Here is a 21,118-nt window from a genome sequence, read left to right as displayed (position 1 = left end):
TGATCAAATAGTGTGGCAGATTTTGTCTTGTTTTTATGTAAGCATGTGACTAAATGAAAAAATTGCACATTAAAGCATCCAGTTAGCTTGTTTTGACTTAAATGTTTGCAACCTTTCTGACAGTTAGAAAAAATGCAAAATATATGAAATTGACTTTATCAGCCAAGTAGGAAAGCTAGAGTTTTTATTGGGAGTTCTTTCTGCAGCACATTATTTCAAAGTTTCACAAAGATAAAGTGTATTGCTTGTGTATCGGTAACCAGGCCTTGTACATCATTCTTGAACAGTTATATTTGTAGCAGCATGTACCCTTGGTTCCGTGCTTCTTTATATTTGAGTTTGATGCTTTGCAGTTTATTGTGCATAGTTTTCTTTCACTTGAGTTTGCATTTGTAAAAACTCGATTTGCCTGGGAAACTGTGTGATGCACAGATTGCCTGCAGCTGACATACTTGTCATCTTGCACCCAGATATCGATAGCCATGTACTGAGATGGACTAGGGTGAATGAGGACACATTAGAAAAAGAAAAAGGTACAAATGGGCAAAGTGCTTTTTATTTTCAGAATTCATCAGTGTCCAAAGCAAAGTACAGTGTAAAGATCTTTAAATGAATGAATAAATAATCCATGATAAAAAGAAGCATTTAAGTGAAGGTTAAAATGTAATAAATAAACAATCCAACAAATGCATTAAGATCAAAGGCTGAAACACAGTCAGGCTCCATCTATAAACAGAATCGCAAGTTTTGGTGCATCTATCTAAAACATTGTTTCCTCTGCTTATCCTCAACCATCTCCTCAGCTAGGGGAGACGTCCTCCAGCAAGCACAGTCAACCTTGGCATCCACAGGGACCCCACAAGACCTGGTTTCTTATCCCAACACCCCCTTCGGTGTGTCTGTGAGATCTAATGGAGCAATCAACCCTACCCTATGAGTGCCATCTGCTCACCCCACCTGGGGCTACATACTTGACCGCTTGTCTCCTCTCCACAGCACTGACTCAGCCATGATCCTGCCACATTTCTTTTCCTCTCCATTTAACCCTTGGACTCTTTTTCTTTCTTTCCTTTTTCGATCTTCCTGTCTATCCTGCCCAGGCTCCTTTTATACTCCATTGGGTGTAGATACTTTATTATGATCCTCAGAGCACCAGCAATTTCCTCATCATAACCCTGGGGCTGCTCAGCTATGCTACCATGCACACTGTTTTTAAACTAAAAAGCAGCACACAGCCACAGATCTCTAACTAGGGTTGTTAAAATTCAAGAAATTTGGTAAACATTGTATATGAAGAATCTTTTTCAAGTAGACAGATTTAATGTTTATCTTATTTTTGGAGATTTCCAGTAAGTACTGTAAGATTACATGGACGTTCTTCTGATTGGTCGTGCAGTCTCTTTTTCTGGTCTTGGCCAGTCTCTGTGCGTGCTCACTTGCTGTCTCACTTGTTCTGTGGAAGGGCAGACATAAGCTGGTTGATAGAATTTCTTTTTTTACATTTCACTTTAACAAATAGCTCTGGTTTCCTTACACAATCCAATGGCATGCAGGTTAGGGGTGGGCAATACTAAATTGGCTGTTGGATGTGTGTGTTTGTGTGTGTGCTGTTTGCCCTGCTATGGACTGTTGTCCTGTTCAGGGTATATTCCTGCCTTGTGCCCTGTGCTAGCTGGGGTAGGCTTTGTCAACCCCTGTGACCCTTTTCAGGAGTAAGTGGTTTAGAATGTAATTAACTGACTTTAACATGTCAAGAAGGGAATAAAATAAAGAATTTAAACACCAGATAGGCTGAACGTTTACACAATGCAGAGTGATAGTGGTTGGTTCACAAACGAGGTGCTTACCTACAGAACCTCCAAGACAGCAAATGCCAAGAAGTAACTGGCCATGTTACATATTCATTACCCCTTTGCTGAAGGATTCTACATACTCTAAAACTAAAACACTAAAACAAGCACCGTTTGTGGTATGCTGTTTTGCCCCTTTTGATTGACCTTGTTATGTATATGTTAGAATCCTTGAATCAATAAAAAAATAAAAAAAAGCTGTGTCACAGTGTCGCTTAGCAACTAAGAGAAGAAATCTATTAGAGTACATGACCCTTTGGTTTAAACATGTTTTCAAAAAACTTGCAAAATTTTTTTTTTTGTGAAATCTATATTACTAAGCCAGAAGCACCGAAAGCGCACGTACACAGCGCCCCAGAGTCAAACCCTGCGGCTTCCCAGAGTCAGTAGGCAGCGCCCAAACAACACAACACAACCTGTAAACTAAACTTCAGGTCACAGTACAACCGCCGCCCGAACGAGCACGCCACCGCATATACAACCTTCGTTTAGTAATATATACTGCTCAAAAGAATTAAAGGAACACTTTTTAATCAGAGTATAGCATAAAGTCAATGAAACTTATGGGATATTAATCTGGTCAGTTAAGTAGCAGAGGGGTTGTTAATCAGTTTCAGCTGCTGTGGTGTTAATGAAATTAACAACAGATGCACTAGAGGGGCAACAATGAGATGACCCCAAAACAGGAATGGTTTAACAGGTGGAGGCCACTGACATTTTTCCCTCCTCATCTTTTCTGACTGATTCTTCACTAGTTTTGCATTTGGCTACAGTCAGTGTCACTACTGGTAGCATGAGGCTTATACCTGGACCCTACAGAGGTTGCACAGGTAATCCAACTTCTCCAGGATGGCACATCAATACGTGTCATTGCCAGAAGGTTTGCTGTGTCTCCCTGTACAGTCTCAAGGGCATGGAGGAGATTCTAGGAGACAAGCAGTTACTCTAGGAGAGCTGGAGAGGGCCATAGAAGGTCAATAACCCATCAGCAGGACCAGTATCTGCTCCTTTGGGCAAGGAGGAACAGGATGAGCACTGCCAGAGCCCTACAAAATGACCCCCAGCAGGCTACTGGTGTGAATGTCTCTGACCAAACAACCAGAAAGACTTCATGAGGGTGACCCAAGGGCCCTATGTCCTCTAATGGGCCCTGAGCTCACTGCCCAGCAGCATGCAGCTCGATTGGCATTCGCCATAGTATACCAGAATTGGCAGATGCACCACTGGTGCCCTGTGCGTTTTACAGATGAGAGCAGGTTCACCCTGAGCACGTGACAGAAGTGAAAGGGTCTGGAGAAGCCATGGAGAACATTATGCTGCCTGTAACATCATTCAGCATGAGCAGTTTGGTGGTGGGTTAATGATTGTCTGGGGAGGCATATCCATGGAGGGTCACACAGACCGCTACAAGCTTGACAAAGGCACCTTGGCTGCCATTAGGTATCAGGATGAAATCCTTGGACCCATTGTCAGACCCTATGCTGGTACAGTGGCTCCTGGTGCACGACAATTCCTGGCCTCATGTGGTGAGAGTATGCAGGCAGTTCCTGGAGGATGAAGGAATTGATACCATTGACTGGCCACCACACTTTCCTGACATAAATCCGATAGAACACCTCTGGGACATTATGTTTTGGTCCATCCAATGCAACCAGGTTGCACCTCAGACTGTCCAGGAGCTCAGTGATGCCCTGGTCCAGATCTGGGAGGAGATCCCCCACAACACCATCTGTCATCTCATTAGAAGCATGCACTGATGTTGTCAGGCATGCATACAAGAACACAGGGGCCATACAAAGTGCTGTGTACAATTTTGAGTTGCTGCAATTAAATTTTGGCAAAATGGACTAGCCTGCCACATAATTTTTTCACTCTGATTTTTGGGGCATCTTTGAATTCAGGGCTCTGTAGGTTGATCATTTTCATTTCCATCAAACGATGTGGCATCCTTTCGTTCCTAACACATTACCCAGTCTATATCAGTATAGATATCCAGGAGGATTTCTTTTTCCCATTGAGATCTGATGTGTTTTCAAAGTATTCCTTTAATTTTTTTGAGCAGTTTAGATCTCCAAGCCGGGATCAGAGGCCAGAAGCAAGCCGTGCACAATACAACCGCCGCCCAAACGCGCACACCACTGCATATACAACCCTTTAGAGGTTGACCAGATAAATAACCAAGTGATTGGATTGCTTCCTGGAGAAAGCCACATCTTTCTAAGTACTGACAGTGTTGATTCTGAACATGAAACTGAGCATCTTAATTTCCCATATATTTAGAACTAGCAAAATACCCGCGCTTCGCAGCGGAGAAGTAGTGTGTTAAAGAAGCAATGAAAAAGAAAAGGAAACATTTTGAAAATAACGTAACATGATTGTCAATGTAATTGTTTTGTCACTGTTGTGAGTGATGAGTGTTGTTGTCATATATATATATATATATATATATATATATATATATATATATATATATATATATATTACACACACACACAAACATATATATATACATATCTATACATATACACATACATATACACATACATATACATACACACATACATACACACACATATATACACACAAATACATATATATACATATACATACATATCTACATATATACACACACAGCTATTTCGTATCAGTGCAATACGCTGCTTGTTAAAACGGATGACTCCGCTCTTACGCAAGTCTGCGTGGATATTATGAACTATCAGATTTGTTCAAGTTCTATTTAAATTTTAAATAGAAGGAATTTTTATTTAGTCGACAGAAATATCTTTGGTAGGAATGGTAAAACAGACAGGAATATTATTCCTGAATAAATCAACTCAAACCTTAAACAACTTATAATATTTTGCTCTCCATAAAAATATATCCTGTCTAAATTATACAAGTTAGAAATAAAGTAAACATTAAAAGAACAAACATTCAAATTTCTTTACTCTTATGTAATTTTATATTTTATAAAAAATAAACTTAGATTTTAAATATCCCAAAAGATTTTGCTCTCCATAAAAATATATCCTGTCAAAATTATACAAATTCAAATATGAACATGCTGCATAACAAAACCTAGAAATATAAATAAAATGTGTTCCTTTCAGCAATAACAAATCAAATCATTCAGTTGTCTTTGCTCATATGTCATTTTAGAGCTGGACGCCTGGCATCTTTTTGGCCACAGGTTCGTTTCTGTTTGGTGTGAGGTTCTGTGTTGTGGAGATTCTCAGGATGGATTGCAGGTGCTCATCAGTGAGGCGACTCCTGTGTGCTGTTTTGTTAGTCTTTATCACTGAGAAGAGCTTCTCACACAGATATGTGCTACCAAACATGCACAAGGTTCGAGCCGCATGTAGACGGACTTTTTGTTCTTCAAAGTCACCAAAGCGCCGTGCAAACTCAGTGCGCGCCAGTTTATCAGCAAAGTGCGATTTGGGAACACCGTAGTGACGACTTGGTTTAACATTACTTGGCAACAGGGAAAGTGGGGCAAGTGGTTGTGTCTCCCATAAAAGCAGCTTCACTTGAAATCACTTTGTGATTGTGCACGGGTGAAAACGTCCGCTGAAGTGTCAGATTCTTATTTAATTATGCTGCTTTCTGTATCTTCTGCATTGCATTCAGGTTACCCTGATGTTTTGTCTCATAGTGCCGTCTTAGATTAAATTCTGTAATTACAGCCACATTAGCTCCACAAATGAGACACACGGGTTCAGTAAACATATACTCAGCCTCCCATCGGTTTTTAAAGGCTCTATTTTCAGAATCAACTTTTCTCTTCAGCATCGTGTGAGCTAGCTTCGCAATAACTTGCAGCATCTTAAGGTAGACTTGATTAACGCGTAACTGTTCGGCAAGGCAGCTGAAGCGCTGCATTATGGGATCTGTAGTTTATTGTGTTACCAGCGCTTCATATACCCGGCTTTAATAACAATAATACAGTATATAAAATGATCTCGGGCGGATATAATTACACTGGGCGGATGTGGCCCGCGCCCTTGAGTTTGACACATATGGACTAAATAGAACTTGAAAAGATATATTTTTCAAATGTGATCGCGCAATTCAGATAGAGTTGACGCAAGACTACAGCCTGCATGCCTCAATAAGTCATCCTCCCTTGCCCTTACTTTTTACCGTTCATCTAATGAATACACTGAGTATGGCTTTACCAAAACAATCATTGATGGCGAATAAAGTATCCATTATTCGAGTATGTAGATCGGGTTATATATATATACATATATATATACCCGCGTATCGCAGCGAGAAGTAGTGTGTTAAAAAGCTAGAAAAGAAAAGGGAACATTTTAAAAATAACGTAACATGACTGTCAATATACAGTATTTGTTTTGTGAGTGTTACTGAGTGTTGCTGTCATCAAGGATTTGATTATCATTATTTCTTTCAATCAGGTTCGTATTTGTAGGATGTGTTGTGTTCAAGTTACATTCCGTGTTTGTCAATCGTTGTAAAGATGACAGGTTTCATTCATCGATTCGTTTCTTACTGCATCAATAAACAGCTCGTCTTCTTCTTTATCTGAGACCTGACACACTGCATGCACGGGTTTTTTACACTGTCTTCCTTTAGCGGACATTGACTTTTTCCAACGTGTGCTTTGTTTCCGCAGTAGTTGGATTTATGAATATGCTTGTATGTATGAGACGCTTCATATTTTTGCTGCCTTTTCAATTGTGTAATTCGGTTTTGTTCAGCTCTTTGGAACTGTTGCCTTTTATCTGTGCACTCGCCAGTTCACGTGAGCCACTCGGTGTACATGCATCGAAGGTTCCCAGCTGTGCTGGTGCCATCTCGTGCTATGTCCATGGCTGTATTTAATGTTACCTTAGTCCTGGCACTTAAAACTTTCTCTCGCAGTTTCGCTGAGTTTGTGTCAAACACCACCCTGACCATCTCATCTTCCTCTCCATAAGCACAGTCCTTCACCCGTGAATATTTACCCGTGGCAGTTTGCTATTGGATTGCCGCTGACGGCCTTATATGGGCAGGCACTAAATTACAAACGCCAGCGCAGCCTGTCTATGAACTTAATTTAAAGTGTAGGTTTACATCGTGCTTTGTTTCCGAAGTAGCAGAACTCATCAATATGGTTTTATATGTCACTCGCTCACTTCTTATTGTTTCGCTGCCTTCTCAATTATATAATGCATGTTTTCTTCAGCGCTTTTGAGGTCTTCCTGGTTTTCTATGTACTGCGTGATTACGTGGGAGGCGTGATGATGTCACACGAAACTCCGCCCCGGCGTTGAAGCTCATCTCCATTACAGTAAATGGAGAAAAACTGCTTCCAGTTATGACCATTACGCGTAGAATTTCGATATAAAACCTGCCCAACTTTTGTAAGGAAGCTGTAAGGAATGAACCTGCCAAATTTCAGCCTTCCACCCACAGGGGAAGTTGGAGAATTAGTGATGAGTCAGTGAGTGAGTGAGTGAGTGAGTGAGTGAGTGAGTGAGGGCTTTGCCTTTTATTAGTATAGATACTAGCAGAATACCCGCGTTTCGCAGCAGAAAAGTAGTGTGTTAAAGAAGTTATGAAAAAGAAAAGGAAAAATTTTAAAAATAACGTAACATGATTGTTAATGTAATTGTTTTGTCATTGATATGAGTGTTGCTGTCATATATATATATAAACATTTATACATAGACATATATACATATAAACATATCTAGATATACACATATCCACACATACACATATCTATAGATATATACATATACACATCTACATATATATATACATATATATACACACACATATACATATATACATACATACAGATAAATATACTGTACATATATATATACACACACACACACACATATATATATATATATACACATACATACATACACACACACACATACATTATATTATCTATAATAATAAAAGGTAAAGCCCTCACTGACTCACTCACTCACTCACTCATCACTAATTCTCCAACTTCCCATGTAGGTAGAAAGCTGAAATTTGGCAGGCTTATTTCTTACAGCATACTTACAAAAGTTAAGCAGGTTTCATTTCGAAATTCTACACGTAACGGTCATAACGGTCGACAACGTCCGCCATGTTGAACTTTCTTATTTACGGCCCCATCTTCACGAAATTTGGTAGGTGGCTTCCCTAAGCTAACCAAAACCAATGTACATACTTATTTCGGTGGTATGACGCCATTGTCGGCCTCCATATTGAACTTTTCAACAGTCTTTGTTACTTATGAGCCCATCTTCAAGAAATTTGGTACACGAGTTCCCAACGCTAACTGAATCCTACTTACGTACATATATACGTCCATAGCCTGCAGCTTGGTCGCCGTGTGAGGCGGCATTGGGTTCCCCCTCCCAACGCCTCTCACGTTGTTGGCTGCCTGCCTATATAAGACCGTCCGTCTCTCCGGTCTCTACATTCCCTTCCTTGCTTCGCCACGGGATTCATGTCTCCCTACTGGTAACTACAGCCTTTTTGTTTAATCCACGGCTTCTCCGCTGTTTTATTGTTTGTTTATTACAATTATAGTTATTGTGTAGGTATTTTACATTGCTCAGGTACCCATTTCCTTTATCATTCCAACCCCCATTACCATGTCTATCGAGATGATCATATTGCACGGCCATATCAGGCTCACTCTTGATATCCGGAGGAACATTGTGTCTTATGTATTGAATGACTGGGACAGGTTCAAGGTGTGGACTGATGACGGTACAGGAGATAATTATACTACACAGGAGCACTATAAGAGTGAAATGCTTGAGCCCTTCACCTATGGTTCTGCATGTGAGTTGATGGCTGCCACTGAATTGTTCGGTTGTTGCTTTCAAGTGTACCGAAATGGCCAAATATTTTACACCTTTCAACAACCGCCAATGCCTCTTAAACATCTTAGATTCACAGATGACGATTTCAGTAGTGGACACTTTGATGTTTATGAATGTTTAAACTCTCAAAAGCGGGATGTGATTTTATCGATGAAACCGGTTGTATGCTTACAACGCTTGACAGATGCCAAATGTCACTTCAACACAACAAATCCTGCAAATACTGTCGTAATTGAAACAAACCATGAAACCCAAACTGATTATGACAGCAGCAATTCAAGCTGTGAGATGTGAAACAAGATTAGTGTTCACATGGCCAACTGTACATTGCATCCTTAAGAGTAAGCTCAGCGCACAGCTTGGTCATGTTAAAACCGGAGGGCCGAACTGACAACATGGTATACAAAGAGATCCTTAACAAATAATTATTGGCATATTTTCCCTCAGTTTAAAAAGGTTTAATTTTCTTCTTAATAAAAATTTTAATGCAGTACTTCTCTGCTGCGAAGTGTGGGTATTTTGCTAGTATATATATATATATATATATATATATATATATATATATGTGTATATATATATATATATATATATATATATATATATATATATATATATATATATATATATATATATATCCAGAAAAAGGTTATAAGTGCCCTGGAGGGTGCAGGGAATTTTTTTTTTCGAAGGTTGGCATACCTGCGTGTAGGGGGGTCCTAACGGTCAAAATAAGCCCAGGACCGCGTCAGTCAGTTGTGAAATGTCATCACAGCAAGCGAGTTCGTAAAGCTCTGCTGAGGCCGTTTGCTCCACCTACCGCCGATGCGAGATTCGTTTGGTCATCAAGTTCCTCACTTTGCGTCGCGAATCTGCGGCTGAGATCCATCGTCAGCTTGTGGAAACTTATGGACCTGAGGTAATGTCATGTCAGCATGTTTACAAGTGGGTTAGGTCGTTCAAAGAAGGTCGCACTGACACTCATGACGAAGAAAGGAGTGGGAGGCCGTCTCTCGTTTCAGACGAGCTTCTGCAGCAAGTTGATGAAAAAATTTGCAGTGATCGTCGTGTGACGATTGACACCCTTCATGAAATGTTCCCACACATCTCACAAAGTCTCACGGGTGAAATTGTCTCAGAACAACTTGATTACAGGAAGCTGAGTGCAAGATGGGTGCCAAAAATGTTGACTCCAGAATATCGCCAAAATCACGTTTTGACTGCACGTGAATTTCTTCAGCGTTATGAAATCGAGGGTGAGGCGTTCCTTGACTCTATTGTGACTGGAGACGAAACTTGGGTATGTCACTATACTCCTGAGTCCAAAAGGCAGTCCCAACAATGGCGCCATACCCATTCCCCATCAGCCAAAAAATTCAAAGTTCAGCTTTCAGAGCGGAAGATTATGGCATCTGTCTTTTGGGACAAAAAAGGGGTTTTGTTGGTGGATTTCATGGCCAGAGGGACCACCATCAATGCTGAAACATATTGTGAGACCCTAAAAAAATTGAAAAAAAAGATTAAAGACAAAAGGAGGGGAATGCTGACTCGTGGTTTGTCCCTCCTTCACAACAACGCCAGACCCCATACCGCTCGTGTGACTCAGGACCTGCTTGTGTCCTTTGGATGGGATATTGTTACCCACCCACCCTATTCCCCGGACCTTGCGCCCTCAGATTTTCACCTTTTCACCAAACTGAAAGAATTCTTGGGTGGGTAACGTTTTCCAACGATGAGGAGGTGAAGGAGACAGTGGAGAAGTGGCTTTCGGAGGTGGAGCGGAGCGTATTCGACGAGGGTATAAAAAAGCTGGTGCCCAGGCTAAAGAAGTGCATCGAAGTTGATGCCGATTATGTTTAAAAATAAACACATATTTTGGAACATATTTCTGTTGACTAAATAGAGCCTACTTATATGCAAATACTGAAATAGTTTTACTGTCAAATAATGCAAACAATATGTGACACGCGTTTCGCCCTAATTCTGGGCTCATCAGGCATACACACTCACTGCACCCCGTCTCGGGAATCGAACCTCGGACGTCAGCACTAGTGGCGAAGCCTCTCATGTTGCACCTCGGCGTGTGTTTCGTTTATTTGACAGTATGTAGATCAGGGTGTATATATATATATATATATATATATATATATATATATATATATATATATATATATATATATATATATATATATATATATATATATATATATATATATATATATATATATATACTCCTGTAGCCACAATAAATGCCTTTATTTTATAGACAAACCAGGGGTGAACAACTTCCTTTCTACTGCAGCCACAGCCGTCAAATTGGGAGACACACACATAAAAAACAACAATAATAACTCATAAACGTGCAATATTATTTAGGAAATCGCAACATTTCACTCACCAATAATTTGGATTATTTGTAAACAAAATCCATTGTCCTCTCTTTCCTCAAAACCAGTTCAATTACTCTGTCGTACGGATTATCCGAGCGCTTCAGTTCCATCAAAACCTCACTTTCTATCGCCATCGAAGCTAATGGTGAAAGGCGAACCCGCCCTATGGTATTCCTGGCATAAGTTTGAATTCGCTTTAGAGCTGAAAATGTCCACTCGACAGAAGCAGTGTACCTGGGAATGCTCACCGCCAAATATACCAATGTGAACAGCCGCCCCATGCTCTCATTCAGATTTTTCTGATGAAGGAAGTCAAGGAGATCAGTGGGAGATTTTCCTGCAAAATCATCCATGGCATACATTACAGTCAGTTCTGTTTTTAGCCGAGACCGATCAAAAACCGCTCTGTGGCTCTTGTGTTAAAGTGTAGAAGGCTGCATGCGTGAAATTTTTCTTGTATTCCCGAAACTTTTGGGGCTCGAGGAGCGTGACAAACATCAGGTTTTCATGGTCTTGAAATCTGGTCTGTGTCAGGCAAATAATATTGTCCAGAATCCTGCCATGGAGTTGGCCGTAGTGCACACGACCATCTTTCACTTGTGGTGCGTTCAATGGCGTCATAGACTTCTTGTATCGGCTTCTATCCAATCAATGGGTCTGAATACGGTGACGTTGCCGTACGCCTGCTAAAGGGCCATACTGACACCAACTCAAAATCTGATTGGTTGAAGCAATAGGTTTATCAACATTTATTCTGTGTTAGAGTGCCTCCACAACAGATTCTGAAAGCCTATCTGCCTGGCAACAAATGATGGCTGAAATGTGATTGGTTAAATAGTTTAATACGAAACTACGCCTCCCACGGCTATCGAGTTGCATTCTATTACAGTATATATGGACGAAATATGTTCCAGTTATGACCATTACGCGTGGAATTTCAAAATGAAACCTACCCAACTTTTGTAAGTAAGCTGTAACGAATACGCCTGCCAAATTTCAGCCTTCTACCTACACGGGAAGTTGGAGAATTAGTGATGAGTGAGTCAGTGAGTGAGTGAGTGAGTCAGTGAGGGCTTTGCCTTTTATTAGTATAGATTTAAACACTATTAACCCGGCAGTATTACTACAACACAATCTTAACCTTAAAGTAGGGACAATAGTCATGCTATTAAGAATCCTTAATACTAAACAAGATTCATGCAACGGTACACAGTTGGTCGTGAACAGCATGAGAGAAAATGTTATTGAGGCACAAGTGCTTACGGGATCCCATACTGACAATACTGTTTTGATTCCCAGAATTGACCTCACAAGTTCTGACCTGCAATTACCTTTTAAACTTAAATGACGCCAATTTCCCATTAAGGTTGCATTTGCCATGACGATCAACAAATCCCAAGGACAAACCATGGACAATGTAGGGATTTACCTATCTGAGCCTGCATTTGGACATGGACAACTTCATGTTGCCTTTTCAAGAGTCCGGCGTTCGTGTGACGTTAAAGTGAAGGTTTTAACTACTCCATACCAGGGAGAACTGATTCAATGACAGGAAACCATCTTTACCAAAAATGTTGTTTATAAGGAAATTTTTGATTAACTATTTTGAATTTACCATTTTATTAATTTTTTGTTTCTAATTTACTTCATTTAAACCTTTGCACTCCGATATTCTTTTTACTTATGAGTTCAACAACTCAAAGACATTTTGGACTTAAATGATATAACAATTCAATTTCAATTTTAGTTTTAATAAATTGGTTAATTTTAGTACAAATATATTTATTTAATTAAATGAAAACTTTCCCAGGACGCTCCCACCCTTCATGATTTTTCATCCCTCCAAAGATCGGAGGGAACAGAAAGTGATTGCCATTGTTGGATTTGTGATTCTTTAGAGATTGGAGGTTTACTGGTATAAAATGTTGAACAATACCACTCTAAGCACCACCAGCTTAGCGACATATAGGCGCACTGCTGCCCATAGCCGATACAGACAGGTGTGGGTTACAAGTTCAAGGTACACAAGTTTTTATTTTTATTTTTCTTTGTGGGAAACGCTTTCCCCTATTTCCCACAATCCAGCACAGTCACAGCACAAAGCACAATACCAATCTCTTCGTCTGTATCTCTTTTTCCTCCTCCATTCCTCTAGAGAAGCTTTGTCTTCTCCACCTGACTCTGGCTGTGAGTAGTGGCTGCTGGCTCCATTTATAAGGCACCCAGAAGTGCTCCAGGTGATAGTTGTTCCACTTCTGGCAGCACTTCCGTTTGTGGTGGAAGAACTGTCCATAAGGGCTCAGCAGCAGCTGCAGCACTCCCTGGCTGTGCCCACTGATCCCAACATGGCTGTTTCAAACTCTAACTCCCATGGAGCCCTGTGGGAATCCAACACACTGCTGCAACCCAGGTGGGCTGCCACCTAGCGCTCTGGGGGAGGTAATGCTCTGGATATACTTCCTTCCCTGGTGTGGTGCCGTCCCGGCTGGGCAAGGGCCCCATCCATACTCCACAACATGTAACCAGTATAAGCAGTCCAACTGCAAATAACACCATCAATGCTTAAAATAGTTCAAGTAACATGTTTCCACTGACATCGACAACTGTTATAAATAACGATAAGCATTGTACTCACCATCTTGTGGCCTGCACCTGAGAAAGGTGTGACTTTTTTTAGCCTAAACACCCATATGAAGGTACCAATATTAATTTCCTAACAATTTTTGAACCTGAAATTGGTTAAATATTTAAAGGTTGTTTTTTTTTTTTACCTACAGTCCTACCCCAACATGCATCCCCACAAATTGTAGTAAAAAAAAAGCAGTTTCTCACCAGTACCTTTAGACAAGATAAAATGTGATATTGCTGTTTTTGGACCTTTAACATAACCCTCCATAACACTCCCACTTTTGTCATGGTATCTTTTGTATGGATAGTGTAAGTTCAGGACACCTCAGTGTAAGTGCGGGAATTTCACTGAATTCCTGAGATAACTAACATGAAGATTTTTCAGGTTCTATGTGTGAAAGATGCTAATGATAAGGTAATATTTCATATACTGTAAATGTTATATATATATACTACCAGATGCACATGCTGCTTATGCACAATAAGTTATACTCACATTGAAAACATACTACAAATAAGTTTTAATTTATTTGAAGACAAAAAAAACAATTCTGATCCATGGAGGCTACACCTCTCAACTGACAGTCTTGGTGCAAGTTACCAAAGGACATCTTCAGAGGTCTTGTGGATATTATACATGATGGGGGTCAGAGCTGCTTTGGTGGCATGAGGGGGGCCTACACAGTATTAGGCAGGAGGCTTTAATATTGTGGCTGATTGGTATAGTTCTTTCAGTTATTTCCAAGCAAAATTGCAGTTGCTGTAATAATAATAATAATGTAATGGAGAGACAGTATTCATTAAATCGCATCCAACAAAAACAGAAATATAAAATAAAATTCATGCCATGTTTAAAATAAAGTGTTAGAGAGGCTTCTCATGAACATTGTTACTAAAAAGCAAGACATCATTTTGATAGGAATTGTATTTTCTGTAACACTTCTACCACATTTGTAATTGTTTTGTTCTTTTCTAGTCGAAATCAGCTATCAACACTTCCAAAATACTTGTTTGACCTTCCACTGAAGGTTTTAGTTGTCAGTAATAACAAATTAGTATCTGTTCCTGAAGAAATTGGAAAATCAAAAGATCTGATGGAACTGGTAAGTAAATAATTTGCAGTTTTCATATTTATTCAATAGCTGATTATCTGTTGTCTTGTGACAAAGAGCAGAAAAATGAAAACCATTACATCATATTTTGATGATGACATTTTTTTGCCTCCTCTTGTATTGGAATTTTTAAGACTCTCATTTCTCATTCTGTCTTGCGAAATTCTCTGCTGTTATTGATACATGGCTTAGTGGTATTGTTAACAGGTAGGAAACATTTCCAGATGATAAACTAAAATGCAATGAGTTTGAAGTTCACTGTAAGTAATTGAAATGTTTTATAGGTATTAAGGTTATTTACATGCAAAATGAGAGATAGAGAGTTAGAAACTGTATTGTAACAGGGTGGCCTTGTGGTATTTCTCTAACCTTGGCAGTCCAAAAAGTTTAAAAAACAGCAAATTCAGTAAACAAAAGATAACACCACATACAATAGAAGAGAAGAAAGCAAAAGTGGATCCCTGATGTCTGCCTAGCCTTACGTGAACAGATTTTGACCTCTGTTTATTAGATTGAGTGACGTTTCCTCTTGTTGATGTTGAAGATCTCTCTTTACATCTCCCACCATTTAACTGTTGTTCATGACCATGGTCTGTTCCTGTCTTCAATGAAGCTTAGTGCCACCACTGCTCCAAACTCATGGTTCCTTCTGGCCACTTTCAGAATCAGGAGCATACCCACTTTGCTCCCACTTTGCTAAAGGCAACAGGCTGAAACTACCCTTATTACATCTTTGAATGCTAGGTAGTCCATTTCCATGAAGAGATAACATTAAGTATGCACTGATAAATGTGAATAAAAGTATAAAACAAAGACAAGTACAACAAAATTGCTTACTATGGAGTCTATGGAAAATTCTGCAAATCAGACAGTATCTCATTAAACCTGTTCTAAGTGCAGTGATTAGAATTTTGCATATTCTCTGTAATATAATAATATTTTTGTGGCCAGTCTGGTTTTTCTCCACCATTTGTAAGAGATAAATTTTAGGTTGACTTGTGACCCTGGTTTGGCTTAGTGTCTTTGTGAGTTTAAGTTTGTGCATGAGTCAGGCATACAGTTGAATGCAGTGCTTTTCAGAGATGGCTCCTGTCTTGGTTGTGATGCTACTGGTATAGGCCTTGTCTGCATTTGATCCTAAAATTGATGATGGTCTGGAATGAATTCATAAAGTTCAATAAAGGTCAGTTTGATAAATGAACATTTTTTAAAAAATGTTTAAGATACATTTGTTGTTTATGTCTCAGTGAAAAATATTTTCATAAAATTAACATTGTATGTGAAAAATAAAATACTCTCATGCTTTCATTTTAATTATGTTATATGATATTAAGTGTGATACAGGAGAACTACTGCTAGAGTTTTTGCTGCCTCCTGGTGGCCCTCCTAAATCTCTATTCCCATCAGGTTAAGCATATACATGTTTTAATGAAAAAGAGGTAGGGCTCCTACAGTGCAGTACTGCAGGGCTACAGTGTATACCTTTGTTTATATACAGAACAGGACAAGCTAACTGAAGAAGAGCCATGATATGGCTAAAAAAGACAACAAGCCCTTGACCCAAATAGTAATTTAAGCAGCTGACAGGGTCATGTACAGTGTAGCTAGAATTTTGAAGTTTTTTAATGGAGTTGTAGTCTTCTAGAGTTAAGTTTGTATTTTGTGGAGGCCATGTGGTGGTATAATCAGTATCTCTACCTATAAAATATTCTATCATACAGTTTCTGTTATTCTTTATAATTGCAATTCCCTTACACATCTGTTTGGGTTACAAGGTTTTCTGGCATTTTACCACTTTGTGTTTCTGCATGTCCCCTAACAGGTCTTTTGAACTCCATCGTAAAAGTTGTCACGTATTTATATTTCATTAGTATTTTAGCATGTGGCATTTGTTTCAGTTCATTACATTAGTAAAAAAAGGACAGACTAATAGGCAGAGTGGCCTGAGTCAAGACAGGAATGAGCAAAAAGTATCTTAGTAGACATAGGACTAAAGCAAATCTTAAAACCAGACACAAAAATAAATGAATTGCAAAAAAAGGAAACAAAAATAACAGGAGATTGGCAGATAGATGCTTTTACAGAGACAGAATGCACAATTGTGAAGTCAATATTATCTGTCAAGCTTTTTCTGTTATTCTTCTTGCCACTGACATCACAAGATAAGATTTGCACAGAAATAGACACTGATAGAAGAACCCAAGGGCATAAAGGCAGGACTATGATCAGAGCTTCAATTAATTCTTGATACACAGGATGCATTTTTGTTGTAGTGTTGTTTAAAAAGTAACACTCCTTATAATAAAAACTGATTAGTAAAGGAAAGTAAGGTTTAGTCTGTTGACTGGTACAATAGTTAACTCATTTTCTTGCTTTGTATCTGTTTAATCTTTACGTTATGTAGTTATTATATTAGAATAAAAATATGGTGCACTCTCCCCTCTGTGTAAAAATGTTCATCTTAAATGATGAGCTAAAGTACTTACAGGAAATCTATTTTTTGGTTGAATTGTAGTATTCTGAATTAACATAGAAAACACAATAAAGCAATTCATAATGAATTCCGTATTTTTTTTCTTCACTTTCTTTATTTAGGATATCAGTTGTAATGAGATTCAGGTTCTACCACATCAAATGGGAAAACTGCTTTCTTTGAGAGAGCTGAATTTAAGAAGAAATAACCTTCAGGTACTACCAGATGGTAAGCAAAACAATCACTCATTTTTATATTGCACTCTTTCTAAACTAGTAACACTAGAAATAGGTAGAGACCACTGCCACATAAAGATTTTTTTATCTTTTGCAGAGTTAGCTGACCTCCCTCTTGTCAGGTTAGATTTCTCATGCAACAAAATTACAGAAATACCAATGAGTTATAGAAAATTAAGGCATCTTCAGGTGATTGTCCTCGATAACAACCCAATGCAGTCTCCGCCAGCTCAGGTCAGTTACAAACTATTTCATCTTCTCTTGTTTTTTTCCTTCCATCATTTTCCTTTGTGAGGTAATTGTGGAATTGAAACAATTAGGGATGTGTGGGTGTGGAACAGACACATGTAAGTAACAGTGTCCACATTTCAGAGGAATTAATTTTGTTGGGGCATTCATATTTTCTGTGAGTTTTAAAAATGAAATATGTAGAAAGACGTTTTTCCTTATTGATGCTTCCTAACTTAACTTTAGTAATATAATGCATTCTTTATTATTTTTTTATTCATTACTATTTATTTTTAGTGTGAATTTGATATCAAAAGTAAAAAATTACTTTTCTTTATAATACATCCTTTATTATTATTATTATTATTTATACTTAGTGCTTTCATAAAATATTGAGCTAATTAAGTAGCGAGTTTTATTAACTTTTAAATTATATCTTTCTTAGAGCTATGCAGCACTCTTAGGAAGGTACTCCTAGTTAACTGCTGTTATTGTTTAGTCCATTTTCTGTGTTCTGGAAGGGTACATGGTGGATTGTTGTCTTGTTTAATTTTCCCTTTATAAAGAAAAATGGGTAATGGTCTCTTTTTCTTACTGGCCATTGCTTTTTACATTCTTATGTCTGGAACAAAAAAATATAGAAAATATATAAGGGGTGTGGTACTCTGAAAAGTGATAATATCAAGAGTCTTTGTTTTTGCTTTAGTTGTACATAATTACATTTTTAATAGAGCTATGGTCAGGGTTGATTCATGCCTTATATCTGATGCTGTTAGGATAGTCTCCAGCTCCTGCAAACTTGTATTTGAGTGGAATATGAAAATACATGCATTGGGCATTGCCTTTCTCCATTTCCTGTTTTGAGATTCATTCTGTCTTAATATATAATTTAAACAGAACTAAAGAGTATGAAAATTAATTTAAAATGTTTATGAAGAGTGTGCACATTTCTTCTCATACAGATTTGCCTAAAGGGTAGAATACACATATTTAAATACCTGAATATTCAAGCGTGCAGGATGGATAAAAAACCTGACTCTTTAGACCTCCCTTCATTACTAAAGAGGAATTTTTCTCAACCTCTTACAGACAGGTGAGTTTCTTAAATACGTTCTAATGATAAGGTTAATCATTTATAATTATTTCAAGTCACAGCATTACTAATTTCCTTAGACTTCAGTATATAATAATTCTCTCTTTTTACTGTATGTACTATAACATTAGCAGTAAAACATCAACGTTTGAAGTTCTCCAATGTTGAAATACATTCTTACAAAGTTTGATCCAATCCAATTCAGCTGTACATCACAGACATTATTTCATGACACACATTGCAATGTACCTAGGTAACAGTAGTAGTAGTCTATGCAATCCCCTTTAAACTTACTTGTATAAAATCTTTGTTTATTTATTGAATAGTGACAGCTTATACAACACTGCAAGCTTGTCATTTTATCTTGCTCATCTGTAATAATTATAACCAATGTACCATAACAAAATAAGGAATAATGTCTTGTTTTAAAAATAACATAAATTGACTTAAGAAGGAGAAGGCCAAATACTCTTTAGAATCTGAAAGGTATTTGGTAATGGTGCCTTAAGTTAATTAAGTTTCCTAAACCACTGCTATCCTACTGGATATTTTATTATTTTTGATTGGTTGCTTATACTGTATTTAAATCCAATACATGTTAAATAATTTTCTTTCTCTCCATTCCTGAAACAAAGACATTGTGACACAATATGTTTACAGTTCTTTAGTGTAGTGGGCATTGTGGATTCATATATTTACAGTGGGTTCAGAAAGTATTCAGAACCCTTCACTTTCTGCACATTTTATTTATTGTGTTGATGATTTAAATATAAAAGGATACATTTGACATTTTTGCCCATCAATATACACTCAGTAACCCATAATAGCAACATTTGCACAAAGATTTGAAACTGAAATCTCTCATTCCATAAGCTGTAGCCTGGCACAGAGTCAGTAAGTCATCATCCAACCCGCTATATCCTAACACAGGGGTCTGCTGGAGCCAATCCCAGGGCACAAGGCAGGAACAAATCCCCAGGCAGGGCACATACACACACCCACAATAGGGACAATTTAGGATCACCAGTGCACCGAACCTGCACCTAGAGGAAACCCACGCAGACACGGGGAGAACACACAAACTCCACACAGGGAGGACCCAGGAAGCGAACCCGGGTCTCCTTACTGTGAGGCAGCAGCGCTACCACTGCGCCACCGTGCCACCCTGGCGCAGAGTTTGATGATTAAACATTAGTTTTTAACAGTGGCATATTTTGCTCTTAATAGTTATGCCAAAGACATTTCATTTCCATGATATTTATATCTACCATCACTAAATTCACAGATATAAACATTTTTGTCCTTTGAACCATCTGGGAGAGTTTTAAATTGAACGCAGGCATCAATAAATTTCGGTTTTCTCATCCATTGTTGGCACACTATTCTAGATAGCAAAGGGGGGAAGTGGAACATTACATGCAGTAATTGTAATTAAGGAACAAATAACACGTTATACTTCTGAAATTAATCACACACCATAATGAGTGCAGGGCTACAACTTTGACAGCCCAATAAAAAATGTGTTGTATTTATATAGCAACTTTTTCCATGCTCAAAACACTTGTAAATTTAGATGCCACCACTATAGCTGAAATTCTTAATTATATTACTGGATAATAATTTTTTGTGTTATGCTTTTAAAAATGAGTTTGGTTTGGACATTTTTGTATAACAATAGTAGATCCAATATTTTAAAGATTTTTGCATCAGAACTTGGCGTGAAAGACGCTAGGTGTTTTTTTGTATGATGCATTTACTGTGATTGTCATGTCCGTCTGGCTGCCCATCCTCATGTAACAAATATAATCCTAGTAGATTGATTTTGTTGAAGATTGAAGTTTGGCCCACTTATTCTTTAAGGGAGTTTGTCTAAAAAGTTCAGCTTTTGTTGAGAGATCTCAAAATTACTGTCAGTCAGTCATTATCCAACCCGCTATATCCTAACACAGGGTCACAGGATCTGCTGTAGCCAATCCCAGCCAACACAGGGCGCAAGGCAGGAACAAACCCCAGACAGGGTGCCATCCCACCGCAGGACACACACACACCCACACTCTAGGGACAATTTAGGATTGCCAGTGCACCTAACCTGCATGTCTTTGGACTGTGGGAGGAAACTGGAGCACTCAGAGAAAACCCCCACAGACACGAGGGGAACATACAAACTCCACGCAGGGAGGACCCGGGAAGCGAACCCCGGTCGCCTTACTGTGAGACAGCAGTGCTACTACTGTGCCTCTGTGCCACCCCAAAATGACTGGGCTAT

At 38.6% G+C, this 21,118-nt stretch overlaps 1 protein-coding gene across 2 annotated transcripts in view; it reads left to right on the top strand.

Moving 5' to 3' along the window:
* lrch2 (leucine-rich repeats and calponin homology (CH) domain containing 2) overlaps positions 1 to 21,118 on the top strand; it is a 161,757-nt gene that overhangs the window by 82,587 nt on the left and 58,052 nt on the right. For both annotated transcript variants that reach the window (XM_039766492.1, XM_039766491.1), the window contains exons 3-6: positions 14,687 to 14,813; positions 17,418 to 17,523; positions 17,629 to 17,765; positions 18,722 to 18,852. In XM_039766492.1, coding sequence (XP_039622426.1) covers positions 14,687 to 14,813; positions 17,418 to 17,523; positions 17,629 to 17,765; positions 18,722 to 18,852 — 501 coding nt within the window. The remainder of the gene's footprint in view (positions 1 to 14,686; positions 14,814 to 17,417; positions 17,524 to 17,628; positions 17,766 to 18,721; positions 18,853 to 21,118) is intronic.

Source organism: Polypterus senegalus, chromosome 10 (genome assembly GCF_016835505.1).
Source record: "Polypterus senegalus isolate Bchr_013 chromosome 10, ASM1683550v1, whole genome shotgun sequence".
NCBI classification, from domain to species: Eukaryota; Metazoa; Chordata; class Cladistia; order Polypteriformes; family Polypteridae; genus Polypterus; species Polypterus senegalus.
This window is presented reverse-complemented; position numbering and strand designations above follow the sequence as displayed.